This window comes from Trachemys scripta, chromosome 7, assembly GCF_013100865.1.
Source record: "Trachemys scripta elegans isolate TJP31775 chromosome 7, CAS_Tse_1.0, whole genome shotgun sequence".
Taxonomy (NCBI): domain Eukaryota; kingdom Metazoa; phylum Chordata; order Testudines; family Emydidae; genus Trachemys; species Trachemys scripta.
Window position 1 is genome coordinate 125,102,518 of NC_048304.1, and position 24,266 is coordinate 125,126,783.

At 44.7% G+C, this 24,266-nt stretch overlaps 1 protein-coding gene across 4 annotated transcripts in view; it reads left to right on the forward strand.

The window, feature by feature from the left end:
- Positions 1–5,851: 5,851 nt before the first annotated feature.
- The window catches only part of LCOR (ligand dependent nuclear receptor corepressor), a 123,410-nt gene continuing 104,995 nt past the window's right edge, over positions 5,852–24,266 (forward strand). For 2 of the 4 annotated variants that reach the window (XR_004646369.1, XM_034774972.1), the window contains exon 1: positions 5,870–5,975. Coding sequence is in view for 1 of the 4 variants with exons in the window: in XM_034774970.1 (XP_034630861.1) it covers positions 5,883–5,979 (97 nt within the window). In the remaining 3 variants the exon portion in view is untranslated. Of the gene's footprint in view, positions 5,980–24,266 lie in introns of all 4 variants that reach the window. The other 2 variants (XM_034774970.1, XM_034774971.1) reach the window with 2 other exon arrangements.

Here is a 24,266-nt window from a genome sequence, read left to right on the forward strand (position 1 = left end):
CAACTGACCCTCAGTTCCTTCTTACTACCCGTGGCTGAAAGACACAATGTCGAGCAGTGTTTCTGTCTCTTGCGCTTACGATCTAGTTAAGGTTTTTGTATATAGCTGCCCTAGGACAGTTTTTTTTATAAGTCTTAGCTGGGTGACTTTTTTTTACCTTGTTTCTATTTTGTTCACCTGGTATGGGGAATTCAGTCTTATGGCTGACCAGAAATCCCTTGGTTTTAAGCATTATTCATCATGTGAGGCTGCAATTCCTCTTAATGATGGATACTCATTCTCCAAGAGGTCCCTGAAAGTGACAGATGCTTGCTTAAAATGTTTCAATAAGACAGGTCCATGAGTTCTGCCTCTGACCCAGGAAAACAAGACCAGATGAGTTCTGCAAATTCCTCTTCTAAAAGCATTGCAGCAGGCACTATTTTTGCATCACCCTTTAGTGCTTTGAGGCAATCCCCTGCTGCTGTATCTGTAAAGTCTTTCTCCGTGTCTGAAAAGGGTAGGTCACAGCACCCTTCCCCTAAGGAGCACAGATGTGGGTCTCCATTCCAAAGACGGTCTAAGACAGCAAGGGATAAATCCCCTGTCTCTACTTTGAAAGGATAGCTCAGGGGTGATCTTGAAGACAGGAGTAACAGAAATGGGAAGAAATTCAATAGCAGAAAGTGTAAAATCAGTCACCTAATTCTAATAAAAGCCCCAGGTGTTTTTTTATGTGTTTTTTTTAAGTCATCCCTGCCGGGGTCCCGTCAAAACTGTTCGAATCGGGCCCCGCACTCCCTAAAGCTGGCCCTGCACATCGGGGTTGCAAAATTGTATCGGGGGCCGGGTAGGGAAGGCTGTGCCTCCCAAAACTGCCTGCCCCCCTCATCTGACCCCCACCCACGTCCTGCCCCCAACTGTCCCCCTCAGAACCCGCAACCCATCAACCTCCCCTGACTACCCCCTCCCGAGACCCCCCACCCTAACTGCCCCCCAGGACCCTTCCCCACCCCCTACCCAACTCGCCCCACTCCCTGTCCCCGACTCCCCCGACCCCATCCACCATCACCCTGACAGACCCCCGGAACTCCCCCGTTCCCTGACCAGCCCCCCAGAACCTCCGCCCCCTCCAACCGCTCCCTGCCCGGCCCCTGCCTTATCCAACCTCTCCTCCCAGCCCCGGCCTGGCCCCCTTACCATGCTGCTGTGTAAGGATGCCACGCGGCCTGTTGGCGCTCGCAACCAGCTGGGAGCTCAGGCAGGCCGGAGACAGGACGGTTCCACGGGCCGGATGTGGCCCGCGGACTGGAGTTGTTTGCCTACCCGCCCGCCTCTTTAACAGCCGGTTCTACACTGGCTTCTAAATTTAACAACCGGTTCTTGCGAACCAGTGGGAACCGGCTCCAGCTCACCACTGTGTACAGGCACTGGTAAGACCTAATTTGGAGTACTGTGTACATTTCTGGTACAAGTTCAAGAAAGATTAATTCAAGATGGAACAGGTGCAGAGAAAGCTACTAGAAAGTTCAGGGGAATGGAGGACCTATCTTATGAGAGGAGACTGGAAGAGCTTGGTGTGTTGAGCCTAGCAAAAAGGCAGCTGAGAGGGGAGATGATTGCTCTCTACATTGGGGTGAAAGCACCAGGGAGCTTGAAGAGCTATTTAAGCTAAAGGGCAATGTTGGCACAAGATCAAATCAGTACAAACTGGCCATGAACTAATTCAGGCTAGAAATCAGAAGATTTCTAACCATCAGAGGGGTGAGGTTCTAGAACAGCCTTTCAAGAGGAGTTGTGATTGCAAAGAACTAAATTTGTTTTAAGACAGAAGTGGACAAATTTATGAGTGACATTGTATGACAGAGTTGTTGTTTGTGATGGTAGAGGGCAAGGCTCAGCAGTCCTGGGGCACACTTCTGGTTTATGTCTTGTGTTCCTAAAAGATCATGCTTCAAGGCTTCAGCCAGCCACCTGCAGGGGTCAGGAAGGGATTCCCCTCCATCCCAATGTATTCTGTTTTTGTTTGTTTGTGTCTGCTTCCTCTGAAACATCAGAGATGGCCACTGCTGGAGCTGGGACACTGGATAGGGCGGGCAGTTGCTCTGAGGTGGTGCTGAGCATTCTCTCTCTCAGGTGCTTGGCTGGCTGGTTCTTGCTCACATGCTCAGGGTCTGACTGATCGCCATATGTGGAGTCAGGAAGGCATTTTCCCCCAGGTGAGATTGGCAGTGACTTTGGGTTTTTTTCACCTTCCTCTACAGTGCGGGGTGCTGGCCACTTGCCAGGGTTATCTGGTTACCACTTAATTATTTCCCTGCCATTGCAGGGGCCTTGGATACTGGTGGATACTGGTGTACTTTCTCCCTCTCTCTCTGTGGCACATAACGGTTCCTCATAGCTGCGAGCAGTAATATTTGGTCTCTTTTCGGTTGTTGGATTTAGGATATGGGTTTTGGGTTATGTGGATGGCCTATGAGATACAGGAGGTTCCTTCATGTCCTAAACTCTATGACTCAACACTGATCAGGTTCCATGATGCCAGAGCCCTCAGATTCCCAGCAGATAATTTTTCCCACCCTCCAGGAGAAAGAAGTTTCATACTCCTCCTCTGCCTCAGATCATAGTGCAGGGGACTCTCCCACATACTACCCTAGCTCACAACACTATGACCCCTATGTCGCAGAGTGTGGGGGACTCAGGGCCCTGTACCCCCGGCTTCCTGCGATTCATTGTGACTCTCAGCCAGCCAGTAAAGCGGAAGGTTTATTGGATAACAGGAACACAGTTTACAGCAGAGCTTGTAGATACAACCAGGATCCCTCAATCAAGTCCTCTTGGGAAGTGCAGGGAGCTTAGACCCCAGCTTGGGGTTCCCTGTGTTGCACCTCCCAGCCCAAAACTGAAGAACTCCCAAAACCCTCCAGCAGCTCTCTCCCCATTCCCCTCTGCTCCTCCTCTCCTTTGTTCCTCTCCTGAGCAGAAGGTGTCACTTCTCCCACCCCTCTTCCTGGCTCAGGTTACAGCTCAGGTAGTTCAATGTAACTCCCAGGCTACATTCCCAGGTCAAATCCGCCCTGCTCCCTGCTCTGTCACACCCTATTTCTCAGATAGGGATTCCAGGCATAGGAGTCCTAGTAAGCATAGGGACTTCAGACAGGACCCCTTGGTTTGGAACCACACGCCCTGGCCACCTGCTAATTATCTGTACGGTTCCCACTCATAGCCATACTGGTTGCCATGGAAAGTACAATATGCTAGGAAACCTGGCTCCCCTGTGCCATCTAGAGTTAGTTTAGCACCACAGGAGTTTATTAGGTCTCACTTTGAATATCCCCTCTCAACACTTCTGCACTTATTTCCACTAATACAAGATCTTCCCCCTCCTTGGGACCTAAACACTGTCCTCAAGGGGTTAACTACTTGCTTGTTATTATCTCTATCTATGAAGACATCTTTTCTAGTAGCAATCACTTCAGCCCACAGGGTAGAGGCCTTTGTAGTGCAACCTCCATACACCACTTTTCATAAGGATATGGTCACACACTTGGACCACATCATACATTTCTACCAAAAGTTGTTTGAGATTTTCATGTATGTTATACATGGAGCAGTATATTCCCCTAAACTGCATTCCTCCACAGTGGAGGCTGCACTCCACTCTTTAAAAAGAACAGGAGTACTTGTGGCACCTTAGAGACTAACAAATTTATTAGAGCATAAGCTTTCATGGGCTACAGCCCACTTCTTAGCTATGCATCCGAAGAAGTGGGCTGTAGCCCACGAAAGCTTATGCTCTAATAAATTTGTTAGTCTCTAAGGTGCCACAAGTACTCCTGTTCTTTTTGTGGATACAGACTAACACGGCTGCTACTCTGAATCCACTCTTTAGAAATCTTTAGGACCTGTTCTACTTGCATGAAACAAAGCCATTTAGAGTCTCCTCAAGGCTCTTCATTGCTTTTGGTGAAGAATCCAAAGATCAAGGTATTTCAACCCAAAGATTATCTAACTGGGACTCAGATTGTATTAAATTTTGCTACAGAATAGCTAGTCAAGGATTACTAGTCAGGTTAGAAAAACAACAAGGAGTCTGGTGGCACCTTAAAGACTAACAGATTTATTTGGGCATAAGCTTTCGTGGGTAAAAACCTCACTTCTTCGGCTGCATAGAGTGAAAGTTACAGATGCAGGCATTATATACTGACACATGGAGAACAGGGAGTTACTTCGCAAGTGGAGAACCAGTGTTGACAGGGCCAATTCAGTCAGGGTGGATGTAGTCCACTCCCAATAAAGGATGAGGATGTGTCAATTCCAGGAGAGGAAAAGCTGCTTCTGTAGTGAGCCAGCCACTCCCAGTCCCTATTCAAGCCCAGATTAATGGTGTTGAATTTGCAAATGAATTTTAGTTCTGCTGTTTCTCTTTGAAGTCTGTTTCTGAAGTTTTTTTGTTCAATGATAGTGACTTTTAAATCTGTAATAGAATGACCAGGGAGATTGAAGTGTTCACTTACTGGCTTATGTATGTTACCATTCCTGATGTCCCATTTGTGTCCATTTATTCTTTTACGTAGAGACTGTCCGGTTTGGCCAATGTACGTGGCAGAGGGGCATTGCTGGCACATGATGGCATATATCACATTAGTGGATGTGCAGGGGAATGAGCCCCTGATGGTGTGGCTGATGTGGTTGGGTCCTCTGATGGTGTCTCCAGAGTAGATATGGGGACAGAGTAGGCAACGAGGTTTGCTACAGGGATTGGTTCCTGGGTTGGTGTTTCTGTGGTGTGGTGTGTAGTTGCTGGTGAGTATTTGCTTCAGGCTGGGGGGTTGTCTGTAAGCGAGGACTGGCTGCCTCCCAAGGTCTGTTAGGTCAGGGCTCGTTCCACCAAAGTGTAGGCAGCTTCCACATCTTCTTACAGAAGTGAAGTGGAACACCTCTCGTACTTGTACTAGATGTGATTTGCTAGTAGCGGCATCTCATGCTGGTGCCAGATTTGGCAGGACTGTGCTGAAGTCTATTTAGTTAGAGTCCTACCACCTGCCTCCTTTTGTCAGTCACTTGGGAATCGCCAGGAGCGGAAACCCAGGGACAAGCACTCAAAGGAGGAAGAAGCAGCTCCCCTGCCCCTAGAACTCGGTGACTGCACCGGACTGTCACTTCTCGTTCGGGGGCACTCGCAGAACCGAGTGCCCGGCTCCAGAGTTGCAGCTCCCGGGCGGGAGCAGGGCAATGCCGGGTTCGGCCGGGGTAGGCTGCAGCGGCCTCCCGCCGGCCGGGGGCGAATTCACGACGGAAGGGCGGGGAAGAGCAGGCAGTTCGCTCCCGATGGGCTCATGGCGGAGCCGCTGGGAGAAAGCCGGGAGCGGGGAGGCCCGGAGCAGTGCCCAGGGCTGCTCGCTGGGGCCGCCTGAAAGGCGGTAGCGAAGCCGTGTGGGCGCTGGTCACCGCGGCGACTGGTCTGCCGCTGGCCCGCTGATGTGCTCCGCAGCGCCCAGCAGCCGAGCCCCCGCCCCGCCCTGGCTAGAGCTGGAGGCAGCTCCCCGCTGTCCCCTGGGGCGGCTCCTCGGCCCGCTGCCAGCCCGGCTGCGGGGCGCAGCGCTGCACGTGCCGGGGAGCCGGGGGCGCGCGCTGCCCCTCGGGGCCTGGAAGGGCTCCCGGCCTCCATAGCGCGGCCCTGCTGGTGGGGCAAGGCGCCGCGCGCCGTCTCTATGGCAGCGGGGGCGCGCGCGAGCACGTGGCCTCCCCTCCCTCGGCCCCGGCTGGGCGGAGGCAGCCCCTCTCCGGCCGGGCGCGAGGGGGCGCGGCGCGACGCGGCTGCCGTGACGCCGCGTTGCGTGGCGCGATGACGTGGCCAGCCGCGGCCGTGGGCGTGCCGGTGCGGGGCCCTCCCCCAGAAGATGGCGAGTCCGTGCGGGCGGCAGGAATGCTCCATTGAGAGGCGCGGCTTCCGCCACCAGCTCGACTCGTGGCGACACAAGCTCATTCACTGTGTAGGTGAGGGCTGGCGCGGGGAGGGGGAGCTCCCCGCCGCGGCGGCGCCCCTTCCTCTCCCCCTCCCCCACCCCCACCGCTCGGAGACACAGCGCGCCCCTCCCCCCGCGGCCTCTCCCGCCCGGATTAGCTCCGTGCGCCGCCCGCCCCCTCCTTCCCCCGGGGCCGGTCCGGGCTGCGGCCTCCTCCCTGGGCCGCCCGCGCAGCCTGCGTCCGGGGGCGCGGCCTCTCTGCTCCTCAGCCCCCGCCGCCATCGGCGTGTGCGTCGGGGGACGCCCCCCGCCTCGGGTTCCGCAGGCCCGGCCCGTCTCCAGGCCGGGACCTCCCCAGCCGCCGTTTCCCGGACCCCTTTGTCGAGGAGGGGCCGGTGGGGGGAGGCCTGGGGCGCCGCTCGCCGCTGGAGCTAACGCCCCCACGGGGTTCCGGCCGCAGCCAGGCGAAGCCCTTTGGCTGCCCTTCCTCCCTCGCCGCGGGACCGCCCGTTCAGCCCCAAACCTGCTCGCTCGCACGTGTTCCCTCGGGATTGATCCCCCCTTCGGGAAGAGCTGGAGCGGGGTCCTTACCTCGGCTGCCCCCGATCGGCTCGCTCGCGGGACCAGGGCACTCATTTTTGTTATGGTCCCCTTGGGTGTGCGGCTCCCGTGCACCCTCCTGCGGACCGCACCCAGTGTTTGGGGGGCAGCTGAAGGCTGAAATGTGTTTCTTTTGGCATGGAGAAAAAAAACCCTCCTAATGTGTGTTACTCTTGGAGCTTGTTAAACCTTGGTCTTGAACTTGATTGCCACGTTACCCCGAATTGTAGTGAGTTCCTTCAGAGTTCTGCGGGGAAACCTCATTACTTGTTTGCAAGAAATGGAGGATCCATTGAATTAAAAATAGGAGGAACTCAGTTTGCAAAATCTGAGGACTACTCTAGCCTAGAAGAAACAGCTCTTCTGTCATTTTTTCAATTGGTCTTCAATCTGCTTTGACTCTGCTACCTGTCTTATTCATTCAGATCATATTGCTTCCCTTGCGTAATATAAATTACTGGTCAGTAGATACAGTTTCTGGTGTATATGAAGCTCAGTGTTAGACACTTGCACAAGGGACCCTTTTGAAATTTGAAAGAGTGCAAATGACTTCAGAATTAACATTAGAACCCTGCAACTGTGTGTCTGAAGCAGAATCCTTGTCTAGTTTGCCTGTCTATCCTTGCACCATACTACTAGTCCTGTTTCATGCTGGTTTTGATTGAATTCCTGAAATTTAACTGCCAAATGTATCTTATGTAGTGATAGTGACTTCAGCATATTGTAAACTGCATCTATTATAACAAAATGGTTTAATTTTTATTCTGATTTTAGCCCCTTTATTCATTGTATAGAGTGACTTGAATTCAAAGTCAAAAGTACCAACAAAAACATACCTTTTTCTCTATCATTATGTATAAGAAGGATACATTATGGAGAGAAGGAATGGAGTCAGTTTAAGGTTATTGTAAAGTCATTGATTGGACCCAATATTCTGGCTCTTAATAGTCCTCATAAAAGTTAAAGGGACGTATAATTCTGCCTGTAAACATTCTTGTTACATAGTACTTATATAACACTCCCTATGTGACTGTGACAGGGAATGGATCACTTGATGATTACCTGTTCTGTTTGTTCCCTCTGGGGCACCTGGTATTGGCCACTGTCGGAAGACAGGATATTGGGCTAGATGGATTTTTGGTCTGGCTCAGTATGGCTGTTATGTTCATATTTATTTTTTTTCTTAAAAAAAAAAAAAGTCTAGTAGTTCCTTTTCATTTTGTGGGTAACCTTCTCCAGAGAAAGAAAAGTGCAGTCTCCATTTTTCAGTTAGAGATGGTCTTTCATAATACAGATACTAACAGCAGAAAGTGCAAGAACCCAGAAGTTAAGTTTGTATTTGTCTGAGCTCCCTGGGTAGCTAGTTTATCCCCCTTAAATCTACTTGCTTCACTATGTGTCTCCAGGACATCCTTAAGAAATTCTATAGGCTGATCCCTGAATTGATATTTTTATTCTTGTTTAATATATTCTCCCACATTTTCTAAACCCAGCCCATCCTTTTTATTCTTCCAATATGTAAGTATGTCCATAATATGTCAGTGATTGCTCAGTATATGTAATCTGTAGTGAAACTTTCAGATTCACTTTAGTTCCTACTGAACAGAGTTAAATGTATTTTATTGTGAGGTAGTTCAGCATCCTAGTTTAGTATCTGGGCTTGGAAACATCATTGTGTGTTACACTAAAAATCCTAATAAAGCTGTTTGGTATATACCTGCTCACCGAATCCATGTGTGAGTGTATTTTATGTAAATAAAATGTTCAGGGCTTGAGAATATACCAGATCCTATTAACTAGCAGCTAGTACAAATGATTAAATTGGGAGGTCCAAGGTTAATTAGCTGCTGACAAACTCATCTCTACTCCTAACTACTGGAACAGGGGGATGTTTGGATTTCTACCAGAATGATGTCTCTAGATCCTGCTTAGGAGCTTTCTTTTGGATCAGTCTCTGGATAACAGATGTCTGTCATTTGACAACTACCTTGCTGAAGTTCTATGGCCTGTGTTATACAGGTCAGACTTTATCATCATAGTGGTCCCTTTTGGCCTAGAATCTGTGACCCACCTCTGTCTCCTTCAACTGGATGTGTTCTGCCTTTTCCTTTTGCCACAAACCTGCCTGGCTTCTGGGGGACCATTATACTCTTCCTTTCTGGCTGCACCATGTATGAGGGAGCGGGGTGCCTTCCTCTCCTTATCTTACATTTTTTGGATCATCCTTGAATAGCTTCAGTGCTGCTCTCTGGTGCTTCTCAGAGCTTTCCTTAACAGCTGCATAGTGAAACTAAGAAATGTCTGGGCAATTCTATTGCTGCAGTTCCAAATCTTGTGGGTTTCAATGAGACTGCTGAAAATTGTACCTGTTTCATTCTGCTGCTGCTTGGGAAAGCTATGAGAAGTCAAGTAATGGAGCTGTCTGCAGACTCAAAGAAAACATAGCATTGGGGCACATTTAGAATGTTCTTAGCAACCATAAGTGGTAGAAACTTTAAAAAAAAATAAGCACTTAAATTCTCCAGGGATTGGTAATATTGGTTCCCTTCAGTCTCCTCTTGGTCCTCCCTCACCCTTTATTAATTGATAGGTGTGGTTTGGTATGTTTTTTTCCAGTCCCTGTGACTGTTTACAAGAGAGGCTATGGAGGAAATTGTTAATTACTAAGTTGACGCGGTTTTTTTGGAGCTAAAGTACAAAAAACATTTTGTAAAAAGTCCAAAGTATAACAGCGTGAAGTGGCTTTTATCTTGATGGCAGTATGCCAAAAATAGTTTGAACCTCAAATTGATCAGTTTTATGAGACCTCAGACGTGCCCTTTTCCTAACACGTACCTAGCATAATTTCTGTCTGTTCATATGAATAGAAATTGTAATTTCTTTATTTTTCCTTCTTACAAGTGATGAAGGCCTCACTACTATTCATGATATCCAACTGAAATTGCACTGGAGGTATAAAAACCCAACTTTAAATACATAAATACATTTAGGGGTAATTTATCAGCCATAAATGGGTTGTATACAGCCTGTGTTCAGAAGCTGATCTTATTCTGCCGTGATAATTCCACGATAATCTTAATATTATAATAATCTTTATGGGAACTAAATACTTTATTGGAGAAAAAAAGAGGAAATATCTACTTTGGGTGTTTCTGAAGCACCTATCACCTTGGTAGCTGAGTGAATCTTATGTGGACTAGTGTTCTATTAGCAGCATCAGTCCAAAAAGAGAGTAGTTTGATAACAGTCCACAGAGCTTGATATCCAGAAAGCACTAAGAGGCTAGCAATGCATTTGGCCCCCCTATTGAGTACTAGGTTGTAATTCAGTCAAGGAGTCAGTCTATAAGAATGCTGCTATACAAGGCTTGAAATAGATAATCCACTAGTTCTGTTTAAGCAATGGTGTTACATTGGTAACTTGAAAGAAACTCTTTCCATTATAAGAATAATTGATCTGGAATTTGATGTGGAAGTACCTTGGCTTGTGTATATGTTTCAGTGTTAAAAGCAAACTTAGCTGTTTGGATTCTAAGCTGGTATGCAACATTGAATTTACTCCCATTTTTATTGCTGGGAAAGTGCTGTGACCTAAGTTCCTTCATATGAATAGGATTTGCATAGCAGTAGACATTTGGAAGTTTAGCTGCCTAAGATGTAAGCATAGGTTTTATGAGGTGTGTATTACATGCTCCTTCTATTATATAGCAGAAAGCATTAAAAGCCAATAGTACTGATAAAGAGAAAGTATACACGATCTGTATAGTTCTGAAACAATTCTTATGGCTTCTAGTCTTGCCTGTCATTGAGATATTTGGTTTATTTTGTGTCCATATGTGATATCACAACTGATCGGGATGAACTAATAAACTGCTGCTTCATAATATAGGACAGTTGGAGGCATCTTAAGGTTTTTTTATGCAGTTTAGAAAGCAATTTGACTCAGTGTTAGTGCAGTTCCAGTACAAATGAAGCAAAATTGCAGCTTATTTTTAGTGAAGAATTACATTAGTTATATTACTGGTAGTGATGGAAAATTCATGGAATAATTTGCTTTTAATCAACAGCTGGAATATGGGTAAGAATAAAGTGTAAACTTAGGGTTTGCCTACATTTTGTCATCTGCTTCTCCCCACCCTACAGTGTACACAGTCCATCTATACTACCTTTGGACTAGGGCAGGGGTTCTCAAACTTCACTGCACTGCAACCCCTTCTGACAGCAAAAATTACTACATGACCCCAAGAGAGGGGACTGAAGCCATGCAAGCCCCACCGCCCCGGACAGGGGGGCCAAAGCTGAAGCACAAGCCCCACTGCCCAGGGTTGAAGCCCTGGGGTTTTGGCTCTGGGTGGTGGGGCTCAGGCATCCGCTTTGGTCCTGGGCCCCAGCAAGTCTAACGCCAGCCTTGGCAACCCCATTAAAACAGGGTTGTGACCCACTGTTTGAGAACTGCTGGACTAGGGGAACCCAGACTGGTGCAAATCACTTTTTACACCAGCGCAATGCATTTACACTAACAGTTTGCATTAGTGCAGCTAGATACACCAGTACCCCCCTCAAAAAAAAAAAAAAAAAAAAAAAAAGAAAAAAAGCCCCAGTGTAGACAAGTCTGTGGTTATCACTTGGTATAAAAGCAGAACTTAGTTTGATTAGTTGCTGAAATGATCACTGTGTTCAGGTATGAAGCATATATTAACCTTCAGAATTTCTCTAATGCTGCGCTTTGGTTCAGAATGTTTATTAATTGTAATTAGGATACATTTTTTAGTTCTAGCTTACAGAGAATATTGAGTGGGGAGGTTTATAGCACCTCTGTGTTTGGCGCTGGTGCAATTGCTACTGAAATACTGTCTAGGTGTGGTGTACGCAATTCAAGAAAGATGTCGAAAAATTAGAGAGGGTTCAGAGAAGAATCGCAAGAATGATTAAAGGGTTAGAAAACTTGCCTTATGAGAGACATAAGGACCTCAATTTGTTTAGTTTAACAACAAGAAGGTTAAGTGGTGACTTGATCAGTCTATAAGTATCTGTATGGGGAACAAAAAATTGATCATGGGCTTTTCAATCTAGCAGAAAAGGTATATTAAGATATAACAGCTGGAAGTTGAAGCTAGACAACTTCAGGCTAGAAATAAGGGATGAATGTTTGATGGTGAGGATAACGAATCATAGGAACAACTTACCAAGGGTTGTGGTAGGTTCACCCTCACTGGTTGTTTTTCTGAAAGATCTACTTTAGTTCAAACAGGAATTAATTGAGGGAAGTCTTGTGACCTGTGTTGTACCGGAAGTCAGACAGAGATGATCACGGTGATCTTCTGCCTTATAATCAGTTTGACTTACTGTACCTACGTCTTTTTGTGAAAGGTATGGCAGACTGATCTAAAATTATTCATATTTCATCAAAAACTCCTAAGCAGTGGAGTTAGTAGAAAAATCTTGCTATCTAGCTGTTTTAACCTTCAGTGTGATTGGAAGAATGATACGTAACTAAGGAATAGGACTGGGAGTTAGAATTAGGAATAAAACCCAGATCTACTACAAATTTGCTTTTTGATCCTGAATAAATTGCTTCAGCTCTGTGCATCCATTCCCTCATCTGCAAAATGAGGGCAAGTTCTTGCCTCTCAGCGATGCTGAAACTTAATTTGCTAACCTATGTAACATAAGGTAGAAGGCATTCTCAGTGGAAATTATTTTCTTCAGAAGTGCCCTCTTCAACCCACGCTGACCTCACAACTGTATTTCAAACATGAAAAATCACTCGACAGGCCAAAACATGTTTACAGCAAGATACCTTGAGCTGGTTTAAAACCTCTCACACAGGTGGTCTGCTTCTTGAGTCCTATGATGATTGCCCCACATTCCTGGCTGTTGCAAGTCCTGAAATTCACCCCAGATCATGGACCAGGTCAAATAACTTGCTTTATTAAATATTAACAAAACGTATATCTTAAGTCAAGTAACTGTTTTGTACATGTTATTGCTGTAATTTGGGAGGTGTTCTGAGGCTGGAAAAGGATTGCATTGCAGGACAAAGCTTTGTCTCTAGTTTAATTTTAACTAGGGGTTGGTGAAATACAAATTTCATCCACATTTACTATAGAATTTCCAAAATAATCACATTATTCTATTTTTGTACACATTGGAAAAATACTCTAAAATTAGATAGTATCTTGCCCTGTTCTTCCATACCAGTCATACAGTAAAGATTTACAAGACTGTAAGCAGCTGCTATACACTTCTAAATGAACATCTATAATAAGAAACATGGAATCCTCTGATTTTTTTAAAGACAACCTTTGATGGGATTTTTTTACTAAGAAATAGCAGTGTTAATCCCAACACCTATTATGTATAGAAATATAATCTTCTGATTTTAATTAGTAAGTTTTTTATAACTAAAAATGGATGAATAGTCCCCTGTTCTGGTCCTTGTAGTTATCTTTAAATCCCCACTGCACGTTAGTTAAATATGTTGGCTTTAGTAGTAATGTACTGCCACCTTAAAATACTTTGTATCAAGACAAATAGTGTCTTGGCTCTTGTCTATACTGAGAATTTTAGTGTGTTCCTCCCTCCCCCTCCCATGGTAACTAATGATGGGAATAGCATTCCCTGAAATTCTCATTCTAGACAAGGCCTTAAAAAGACAAGAATTTAGCATGGTTTTAAGAAATGTAGCTTTTTTTTTTTTTTTACATTTATATGAAACAATACAGTAGGTAATTGCATTTCTTTTATGTGAATTTTCAATCCTTGCTTTTGTCTTCCAGTTTTAATTGGTTCCTTTTTCTCTGTCCCTTCATCTTATTTTCATTTCCTGTACTTTGTACTTTCATGTTTATTGTGCACTGAACAATTTTAACAACAAGTTTTTGCTATCCTGCTGAATTATAAGCACATGTGGTAGATAGGATTTTTTTTATAAATACCATGGTGATAAATGTTAGATACCTAGATTATAATCCCTATTTTAAATTGGTGACATAATTCTTGATTAAAAAATAGTCCTGGGTTAAAACTTCCTGTATTTCCCTTCAGGTCAAAGGTAAATGAAAATAAAAAAGCCAAGTTAAAGCTTCAGTAGTTGGAGAGAGTGGTAATGGTAGGACACTTTTTTGAATGTTTAAGGAAGTGTCTAGTGCTTAGAGCACAGGAGTTGAGGGCTCTGTTTCCAGCTATCTAAAGTACTTCAGGATCTCTGGTTTAAGAGTAGAGATTTTGTGGGGTTAAACTTACAAAACACTTTCCCTAATCCCCTGTTTTCAGATGCTTACAACTCTGACAAAAAATGGAGCACCTTTTTCCTTTTACATTTGAGGCTGAGGTTTGAAAATTACGATCTGGTGTGGAAATAGTCCTCAGTGGGGACCTCTGCACAGTCCTGTTCCAGAGGAAACTAGTTTGGATTTGGGAATTATGGGAGTCTGACAATTATGTACTAAACATCAGGGCTCAAAACGCTCAATATCGTCTCGCCTGAAGACGAAGCCTGCTAGTTTGGGTAAAATGCACCTGTTTCTCCATTAGCCCTCTTTTCCCCCCAGACCTATTAAACTTACATAATCACAGCTTCACTTCTTCCCCAGTCTTTTCTGCCTTTGTGTTATGTCATTCCTGACATACTCTTGTTAATAAATTGTTTCCTGTCTAAATACACAGATTTGAATTCTCCCCATCCTGCTAAATATATGTATTTGGGGTTGTCCTTGTGTCTCCCTCCCAATGCTAGTGAATCCTCTTCCATTGTCTTCTCCCTCTGTCCCCCAAATTTTGGGTTACCTCTCGATTCTCACCACTGAATGAATACTGGGCTCTTCATTAACCCACCGCCTATAAATTAACGCTAGTCCTCCAGGACATCTGGAAAGTCCTGCCTTTTAGCAACTGTTCTCTGCATGGGCCACTTTGCTCCTGGCTCCCCTTCTTTTCTGGGAATAGCAGTAAGAAGTTTCCTACTTTCCTCTTCAGAGAAGTGGGTGTGTCTGCTACTCCATTTCTGTATTTTCCTATGAAAGGGCAGTAGTTCCTGCTACTGCTCTCTGCGTTTCCACTCCCAGAAAAGCAAGCAGTTTAGGGCTTCTCTGCTTCCTGCCTGTTTCCTCTCCTGCTGATGAAGCAACAGTGGCTTGGGCTGCTCCACTCCTTACTTTCCCACTCCAACCCCGGGAGTGGCTTCTTGCCCCAATTAAGCCCACCCTGAGGTAAAATTTCTGCTTGTCCTGTGGCCTTATCTACGCTTAAAATACACCCATTTTTCATATAATGATGAAGCTAACACATGATAGCTAACATGGTACATTTCAAGTGTAGATAGGCCATGTCTTAGGATTCACTTTGACCAGCTACTTTGAGGTAAAACTACAATTTGTCCTGCTTACACTGTAGTGTTACAACTTGTTAGATCTTACTGTAAAAACACCAGCTTTTCTGAGTGTAGCCATGGCCTGAGAATCAGTTTTGCAAGCCCTACTGAGCATACACACTAGGAATTTTTTGCAGAATTTGGTAAGCACACATTAACGATGCACGGACTGTGTTTGTAGCAAACTTAGCTTTGTTGTGAACTGGGTTGTACTCCTCAGTACTGAATTGGGCTGGACAAAGCTTAAAATAGTCTAGAGTGTGGCAAACGGTTCCCTTCTGCTTTCCTCACCAAGTTGCTGTTAGCGAATGTACTAGATTCGGAGCCACAAGATCCTGAGTTCTTATTTTCACTGCTGACTTTGTCTTCCTCAAGTGCAAATCTAGGCAAGGGCTGGTTCAGGTCTCCATCTCCAGGATAGAGGAGTTGAGTTCTGTGTCGTTCACTGAAGACGTTTCATTCTGTATTTTACAAACTGAATCTTGGTTGGCTGTGTGGACATTGGAGTCTGTGATGAGGTGTTTTCAAAGAGCAGGGTTGGCCCTGATGTTATTACCCAGCTGCTGTTGTGACGAATATACACCATTTTAACTGTTGCCCCTCACCTCAATCTGCTCTAGTTAGCTGGTGCCGTGTGGAACATATCAAGTGCTTTGTGATGAAAGGTGCTACATAAAGTTCAACTGTTACAAAGTATATTCATGTGTAGGTGAAGTATTCTACCTCACTAGTCGTCAGTTTATTGGGATTTTTTTCTGGAACATCAGTTTAGCATAAAGGTAGTCAATAATGATTATTGTTGTTTAATTGGTACTAGCTGAATTTGTTAGTGTGCCAAGTGATTTGATGGTGGATAACCACGTTATATATTATCATTCTATTGTGTTTAATACACAAGATGGCAATAAAGATTGAGGAAGTAGATCTTCCTTGGTGCTCAAAAGGCCTTTCTCGAGGTTGGCTGGATTCAAGAGGATTTATCAAGAAATGTGGCGTTCAGATAGTCTTCTAGCAAAATAGTTCCAGATTATGAAATTTGCATATAAGGCAGATGCACTTTTACAGGCCAGTAGAGCTTTAGAGTCCTGCAAACCAAAACTCCTTTTGAGTCCATCAACCTTGTTTCTTTAACCATCCTCCTCTCCCCTAAACTTAACTACCACACAGACCAATTATGAGTTGTGTTCTCAGTCTAGCCACAGATCAGTCAGAGCTGGCACAACTTTCTCCATTCCAGCCCAGCAATCTTTTCTCCGATAGCATGTTTCCCGAGTTCAAGAGGAACAGTTTCTTAGCCAGGTTCAGAGTGGTAGTCGTGTTAGTCTGTATCAGCGAAAAGAACGAGGAGTACTTGTGGCATCTTAGACACTAACAAATTTATTAGAGCATAAGCCGCTTTAGCCCACGAAAGCTTATGCTCAAATAAATTTGTTAGTCTCTAAGGTGCCACAAGTACTCCTTGTTCTAGTTTTTTAGCTAGTGATCTGAGGCCTCCAGGCTTCTTGGAAGGAGCATACTGGGAGATCTACAAATTGAAGTAGAAAAAACAATGGTGTTGTGCGATTGGGCCCAATTGGATTCCTTTATATGTCCTTAACAAAGTGCTTGCCTAGCTTCTTAGAGACTGGGTTAATCCAGACATGTTTGGCAGCTATTACCTGTCATGAACTAGCTGAATGTTGGTGAGTCTTTCTTCTGTCTCAAGTTCAGGTGATGCTTGGCACTCTTGAACCTCTCTCATTAGAAAGCCTCCTGTGTTGTGGTATGTTAATATGATCCTGATAAAACTGATGAAATCTTCTTTTCAGCCCCTCTTTAGATGAAATCTCAAATTTATTAAATGAGAAGATTTTCAGAAATGACTTGAGTCGCATTTTGCTTCTCTTCTCCTCCCCCCCCCCCCATTTGGCAAAACTAAGGAAGCTAAAGATGAACTGCAGTCACTTTTTATCTTTACATCTGTTTTATGACTTCTAAAGATACTCCTAATCTTTCTGAACAGACAAACCTATTTTTCCCTACCTTACTGGAAACCAGAATAGTGATGTCACCTGATCTCTGGCTCTCCCTCCCCAATCTGAAGAGAGGCACTGCTGGAACTTGGATCACATGAGTCTTTAACATCACTTGTGAGATCCTTTTAAGAAAGATATTGGTAGAATCATCAGAAAAGAGAAGTGAACCTGATAACCCCAACTTAAATTTTCTTGCTTGTGGTTTTTCTTTGAAAAACATCTACAGCTTTCTTTTGGCAATTATTCTTAGTTTACAAGATCTGATCACTAGCATCTTTCGTGATATTTATTCTAAGATTTCTCTTGGTCAATTTGTTCCTATTGCTCCTAATTATCCACCCATATACTACTTTTTAATTCCTCTTCCCTGGGGTTGCAGTCTTTAAATACTTAAATCGAATGGGTATGATTTGGGTTCTTACACCACAACCACATCTGGTGTCTCTTTCAACTTAATAGTTCAACTAACTTCTAAATCATTCAGTACGATAAGTTGTTATGCTTTACAGAATATAGGGAGCATGAAAGAGCTGAGGGTCCGAAAAGGAGTGTAATAAGAAATCATGACTGAGATGTAGGCAGTGTCGGAGCTGTGCAGTACTTTAAAGACAAGTCTTAGGGAATTTGTGTGAGGTCAGCCAGCTATATAGGATCATTGTGACAATGAAGTATCTTAAATCTGTTGGAAAAAATACAGTGGTGTACTTGAGTATCATGCAAATATGTTCAAACTGTTGTATATGTGAGGGAGCAGAGTTGAAGTAGTATGTACAACATTTTATTGATTGAGTGCTTAGCTGTGCTTGCTACCTTAGTATTAAGGTGTATTAATTTTTGATAGAATTTAATGGAATTCCATAATTTGATGAATACTAATTTTGATGGAATTTCCTATGTTCTTTGGGGGGGAGGGGAATCCATAATGTGGAGCTATATCTTAGAATCATAGGATTAGAAGGGACCGCAAGGGTCATCTAGTCTAAACCCCTGCTGAGATGTGGGATTTGTGGTATCTAAACCACCCAAGACAGATTCCTATCCAACCTCCTTTGGAAAACCTCCAGGGAAGGAGCTTCCACAAGTTCCCCCTGGCCGTCTGTTCCGTTGTCCTACTCTTATTACAATTAGGAAATTTTTCCTGAGATTGAATCTAAATCTGCTGGGCTGTAGTTTGAACCCGTTGCCTCTTGTCATTCCCTCTGTGGCAAGAGAGAACATCTTTTCGATGGCAGCCTTTCAAGTATTTGAAGGCAGATCTCATGTCCCCCCTCAATCTCTTCTTTTCCAAACAAAACATAGCCAGTTCCTTCAGCCTTTGCTCATAGGGCTTACATTCCATCCCTTTGATCATCTTTGTCGCTCACCTTTGGATCCTTTCTCTACATTGGGACCAAAATTGGACACAGTTCTCCAGCTGAGGCCTAACTAGAGTAGAGTGGTACTGTCACCTCCTGTAACTTGCATGCTATGCCTCTGTTAATGCAACCTGAGATTGCATTTGCTTTTCAGTCTCCCATTGCTGACTCATGTTGAAATTGTGATCCACCACAACTCCCAGATCCTTCTCAGCAGTGCTGCTGCCAAGCCAGTTATCCTCCATTCTGTATTTGTGCATTTCGTTTTTCTTCCCTAAGTGTAGCACTTTACATTTGTCTTTATTGAATTGTATTTTGTTGTCCATAGCCCAGTTCTCCAATTTGACAAGATCCCTCTGAATGTTAGTTCTATCCCCCAAAGTGTTGGCAGCCCTCCCCCTTTCCCCAGCTTTGTGTTGTCTGGAAATTTGATCAGTATGCTCTCTCTTCCTACATCCAGGTCGTTAATAAAGATGTTTAACAACACTGGACCCAGAACAGATCCCTGTGGAACCCCACTTGAGACCTTCCTCCAATTTGACATCATTCCATGAATAGTTACTTTTTGTTTGCGGTTGTTTAACCAATTCTGTATGCACTTAATGGTAGTTCCGCCAAGACTGCATTTCTCCAGCTTCCTTATCAGAATGTCATGGGACACTGTCAAAAGCCTTGCTGAAGTCCAGGTATATTATGTCCATTGCTTTCCCCTTATCCACCAAACCAGTTATCTTGTCACAGAAATATGGTAAGAAGTTATGGAAATCAGGGTCCCAAAGACCTCACAGGCGCATCTCTTGAACATCTTAGGAAGTCCACTGAAGAAAGACCCTCTCCTGTGAACCTATTGTAGCTTTTATCTTACAAGATGCACAGTGAGCCAGGCAAGAGTTCCTTTCTCTTTCATTGCACACTAAAAACTCTTCTTGTCTTAGCTAATGCAGGCTATACTGTGTCTTTCTGTCTCGCTTTCTTAGCTGTGCACTTTGAACTCTAAGAACTCTGTACAGAATGCACTGAGCATGCATAGAATGTTTCCTTAACAGGTCATAACTGTCAAAATGAAACCAATTTTCACCAGAAGACTCTAAGGCTTGGTCTACACTACCCCCCCCAATTCGAACTAAGGTACGCAACTTCAGCTACGTGAATAACGTAGCTGAAGTCGAAGTACCTTAGTTCGAACTTACCTTGGTCCAAACGCGGCAGGCAGGCTCCCCCGTCGACTCCGCGGTACTCCTCTCGCCGAGCTGGAGTACCGCAGTCGACGGCAAGCACTTCCGGGTTCGACTTATCGCGTCCAGACTAGACGCGATAAGTCGAACCCAGAACTTCGATTTCCAGCCGTTGAACTAGCTGGTAAGTGTAGCCAAGGCCTAAGAGACTTCTCAATGAGGGCTATTTCCATGCCAAATTTAAACTTTCTAGCCACAGCTGTTTTGGAGCGGTTTTTACTTTTTTTTTTTAAATAAAAACTGATATTTTTAAATAGGGGATACGCACACCCCATTTTCCTTGTATTCTAACAGCTGAACTACTTATGAGCAAACTTTGCAGTAAAATTCACCTTTTTGGGTAGAGATCAACTGTGGAGAACTTAATTTCTGAAAGTTTCACCTTTCAAGCTGAATGGAAGTATTTATGTAACCATAACTACTTTGATCACTGCTGTACTCTCTGTAATGAGGACCTCATGTATTCCATGTGAAACTTTCCATGGCATCCACCCCTTGCCATGGAATTATGCTCTTGAATCTAAAGCTTTCATTAAAACTTATCCCTTATGGTTGCAAAGAAAACCTGAGCTGAGTCTAAACCGATGGAGTGTCATCACTTTGCATCTGGAGGTAGTTTGAAACAATGGCTCGACAAAGGGATATTGACTTTCTAACCTAAAGATGATTTTAAATGTCGCCGTTTCACAGATGGTTTCAGCAGATATATCCAGTTAGTTTGGGATTGTGGAATAGGTATTATTGTGCTACCATATGTCAAAAGCCCAATTACCCAAACTTCCACCTTCACTCTGACAACTTCTACAGCACACTTACGCATTGTTCTACATTTTTATATTAACAATCTAAAAAGTGTATAGGGTAATTGCATTGGATGACTTAATCAGTTTCATATTTGATTAAAAGATGCTTTTTAAAAATTAAACTTGTGGAATTGAAGTCTAACTTGTGATGGTATGTATGGGTCATTGACTATGATGAACAGATTAAGGACTACTGCCTCAAATTTGCTCATCTTTCTGCTATTAATGTACTCTGAATTGAATTCCCTATTCAGAATAAGAGGAGGGTACAGAGGACTTGAAGATTACTCAGCGCTACTAGTTAGGGTAAAAGATACCTATGCTACACTTCAGTGCACCATCTGCCCCCACATCTTTCCATCCCCAGCCATACTGCAGCAAAGCTACGCCTCTTACAGCGTAAAGGCATATGATACTGCATACGTGACTGACATGTTACAATTAAATGAACTTTTTATTTAATGCACTTTTAAAAGTATAACTTGCATCTCTTCTACTACTATTCCCTCCCTGGCTTCCCTCCACTTCTTTATAGATAAGATCCTGATGTTTGTCTTCAGCCTCTCTGCCTTCATTTCCTACACTGTGTTCTCCACCTCCTCCTTTCTTCTTCTGTCCCCCTCCCTAAAAAACAAACTTTTCTCTCAATACAATATTTTTCTACCATTCTTTCTCTCTTCCCATCAGTGCACACCTCCCTCACTCTCCTATCTACTTGCAGTGGTCTACAATAAAATGTTTGTTTGGATGTGATTGTGAATAATTGAGCTAGCAGATACAATGCTGACCATGACTTAAGTCACTGCAGACCAGGACAAACTGTGTTCAGCATTGTCTGCCTAACCAGTCCATAAAAAAGCTTTGAAGAACAGCAGCTCTCCTCGCTTTCCCACTCAGAAAGGGCAGAGGCATCAGGCTGCAGTAAAAGGCTCCTAACCTGCATGCAGTTGAGGAGGTTGGTTGAGCAGGTTGCATGGAAATTTCCTTTGGTGAGACCACACCAGAATGAGTGCTATGGGACCAAGGGCATAAGCTTCTCCCCCCTCCCATCCCCCCTCCCCCAAAAGCTCCCTCCTGCCTCTTCCATAGATATTGGGACTCCTTTTCTCACAGCCTGCAGGGCAAGCAGGAAAGTTTCACTGAATCATTCTTGAATCTCAGGGAGAGGCAAGGTACCCCCATAGCAACCAGGAGGAAGAAATTCATGTTCCCAGCCAGCAGCTAGACAAGATCCATGCTGAGACAGTTGATACAACAGAGCATCCCACTATTTACTTGAGGCCTCTGCTGCCATGAAAGATGCCAGCTCCTACAACCTTTGTTATAAACAAATTGTCTCCAGTGGCTCCAGCTTCTCATTCTGTGTGGCCAGTCCTCACTCAGCCAGGACCCAGCAGCAGGGAATATGGGGTGAAATGATTGATCCCCTTCCCAGAGAGACTATCTCCCCTTCCAGTCTCTGGGGTCCTGAAGGAGGTACTAAGGAGTTTACTTTTTTCCTTAGGAAGACATACCTGCAGACAGTCTTTTCAATCTCCTTGGTAACTGACACTCCCTGTCCCAGGGCCCCCTACCCTTTTCTCTTAGGGGTTTGGCCTAAGGACTGGTGAAGGATATTGTTCACAATTACTCTTAAAGGGACTTAAGCTCTTAAACCTCTAAAAAGGAGATCTCTTCAGCTGAAGCATTGAGGGCGTTACCATAGACTCTCAATTAAGCTACCCAGAAATAGCATGAATTGGGGGAGGGGGTGTCCAACTTCACAAGTACAATATATATAATATGAAACGCCAAAAAATAAAACTTGCAAAGTTGAAGAGCTGCCTAATTCTTCCTCCCCTGGTTTGAGGGTGTAATTAAGGTGGAGTGGGAATTTCCCCTGCTAGCCTCTTTTATCGCTGCATGTAACCTGCTGGCCCCTTTAATCGCTGCATGTAACCTCACAGCGAGTGTGGATGCAGTGTGCCTTTCACTAACTAGCTACATGTACCCTACATGCTGCTGCAAGTATAGGCAAAGTCTCAGAGGAAGTTGACAGATGTCTCTTTCACCTGAGGTTTCGATACTAGAATTATAAAGGACACACATCAGGGCAAAGTCAGCTGATGCAAAGGACAGTCTAATGGTTTTTTAACAAGATGGGCTAACCATGGGCCTCAAGGCCAACACTTTTTGCAGAAACAAGTCAGTGACTGCAGGTATATTGCTCTGTAAGAAACCCACATGACTGTTACTTAATGGATTCCTGAGGACTGCCACTCTTAGTCCTCTGGCAATACACAGGTTCCTGTTATGACCTTGATTGATGGGCTACAAATCCTAATGAATCTCCTTTCAGTTTCATAACTGTAGGTCTCTTCCTTTTTTCTCTGAAAGTATCTTGTCTACTTACCACCTCCTTGCCCAAGAGGGTTTTGGGGCATAGGCCGCCATCAATGAAACCTCTGTTACATGTCTGTCACTAGTAATACTGTGAATTAACTGGGCCTCCATCCCTAAGGACACCACAGTCTTCTTCATATGGTAGGTGGTATTGTTCTTCCGGTTGAATCCAAATATCCTAAGGAAATAAAAATGCACAGATTAGATGTGAACAGCCCCCTCTTCTTCCGATGCTCCTGTTTGTGGGCAAACTCGCCTCAGTTCCTTCTCAACGGTCCCTGGCTAGAGACAGAGCTTTGATCCTTTAACCTCTTTAGAATTGTTAATCTTTAGCTACCTGTTCAAGCTGCTTTTTTTTCATTTATCTTTTATGTGGCTGCCTTAAAAAATAAATACAATGAAAAAGGAAAATGATTTTGTTCTTTCTTCGACCCCCTGTCTGGACAGAGTATCAGGGTATGCCCAGCTCCCCTAGAGTTCAAGAAATGTCTCAGTTGCAAGGAATCTATCCCAGTGACTGATGGACATGCTCAGTGCATCTGCTGCTTGGGAGAAAAACATATTCCGTAGAAGTGTGGTTTGTGTCAGCTACTGAAGTCCAGATCCAGAAAGCTTAGAGAACAGAGGCTCAAACTCCTACTTATGGAGGCAGTCTTTCAATTATCTGAGCCGCATCAAGACCCTGGTCGGTGGGAAACCTCACCCCAACTCTTTACTAAGGGAAGTGAGCCCGAGAAGATCTCCACACGCCACTCATGTAAGGCTGCTAAAAAAGGGCCGTGAGTCCCCACAGCAAGCCCCGATTGAGCTGAAAACAATCTCTGGCTCGATCAGTATCATCAGTACTGACGGCACTGAAGCTGTTTAAATCTGGTATCCCTGGCTTTTGTGATACCATCCCGACAGAGTGTGTTGGGTTGCCTAAGGACACAGTGGGCACAGGCAAGGAACCATTGGTATCATCTGGGCATGAGAAACATAGAAAATCTGCCCCCGGGAAGGCTCCTGTGGTACAGATATTAACATTGGTACAGGTTGTGGCATGCCAGGCACCGACAGACTATACTGTCAGGTCCACATCACCGACTCCTTTGGCACAGACATCTCGGTACTGGAAGCCACTGCCAGTATGGATGCCTCTGCCACCGCTGGACTTCTGGTATGCGACGGACCTCTGTGTGTCTGACACACTGGATTCGCCTCTGCTCAGTACTGGGGCCCCGGTACCGAGTTCACCTGGAGATCCTGACTCACCAGCAACCTCTGGTCGTGCACCACCCTTTTCATCCTCCAAGGCAGAAAGTGAGGAAGAGGATGTAGTCTCCCATCGCTCTTCTCATCCTCCGTATGGCGCCCAGTTCTGCTGTGAACCACAACCATACCATCCACGTGATCTGGGCAGCCATGGTAACAACCACCAGGCCCCTTCCCACCCTCACAGTGGCCCTACTACAATCCCTGTCAGGCTCAGAGAACATGCATTCCAAAGCTCTAGTGTGGCCTACCAGCAACCAAGGAGACATCCCCCTTCAGCTGCTGCTTTGAGGGCGTCTGAACT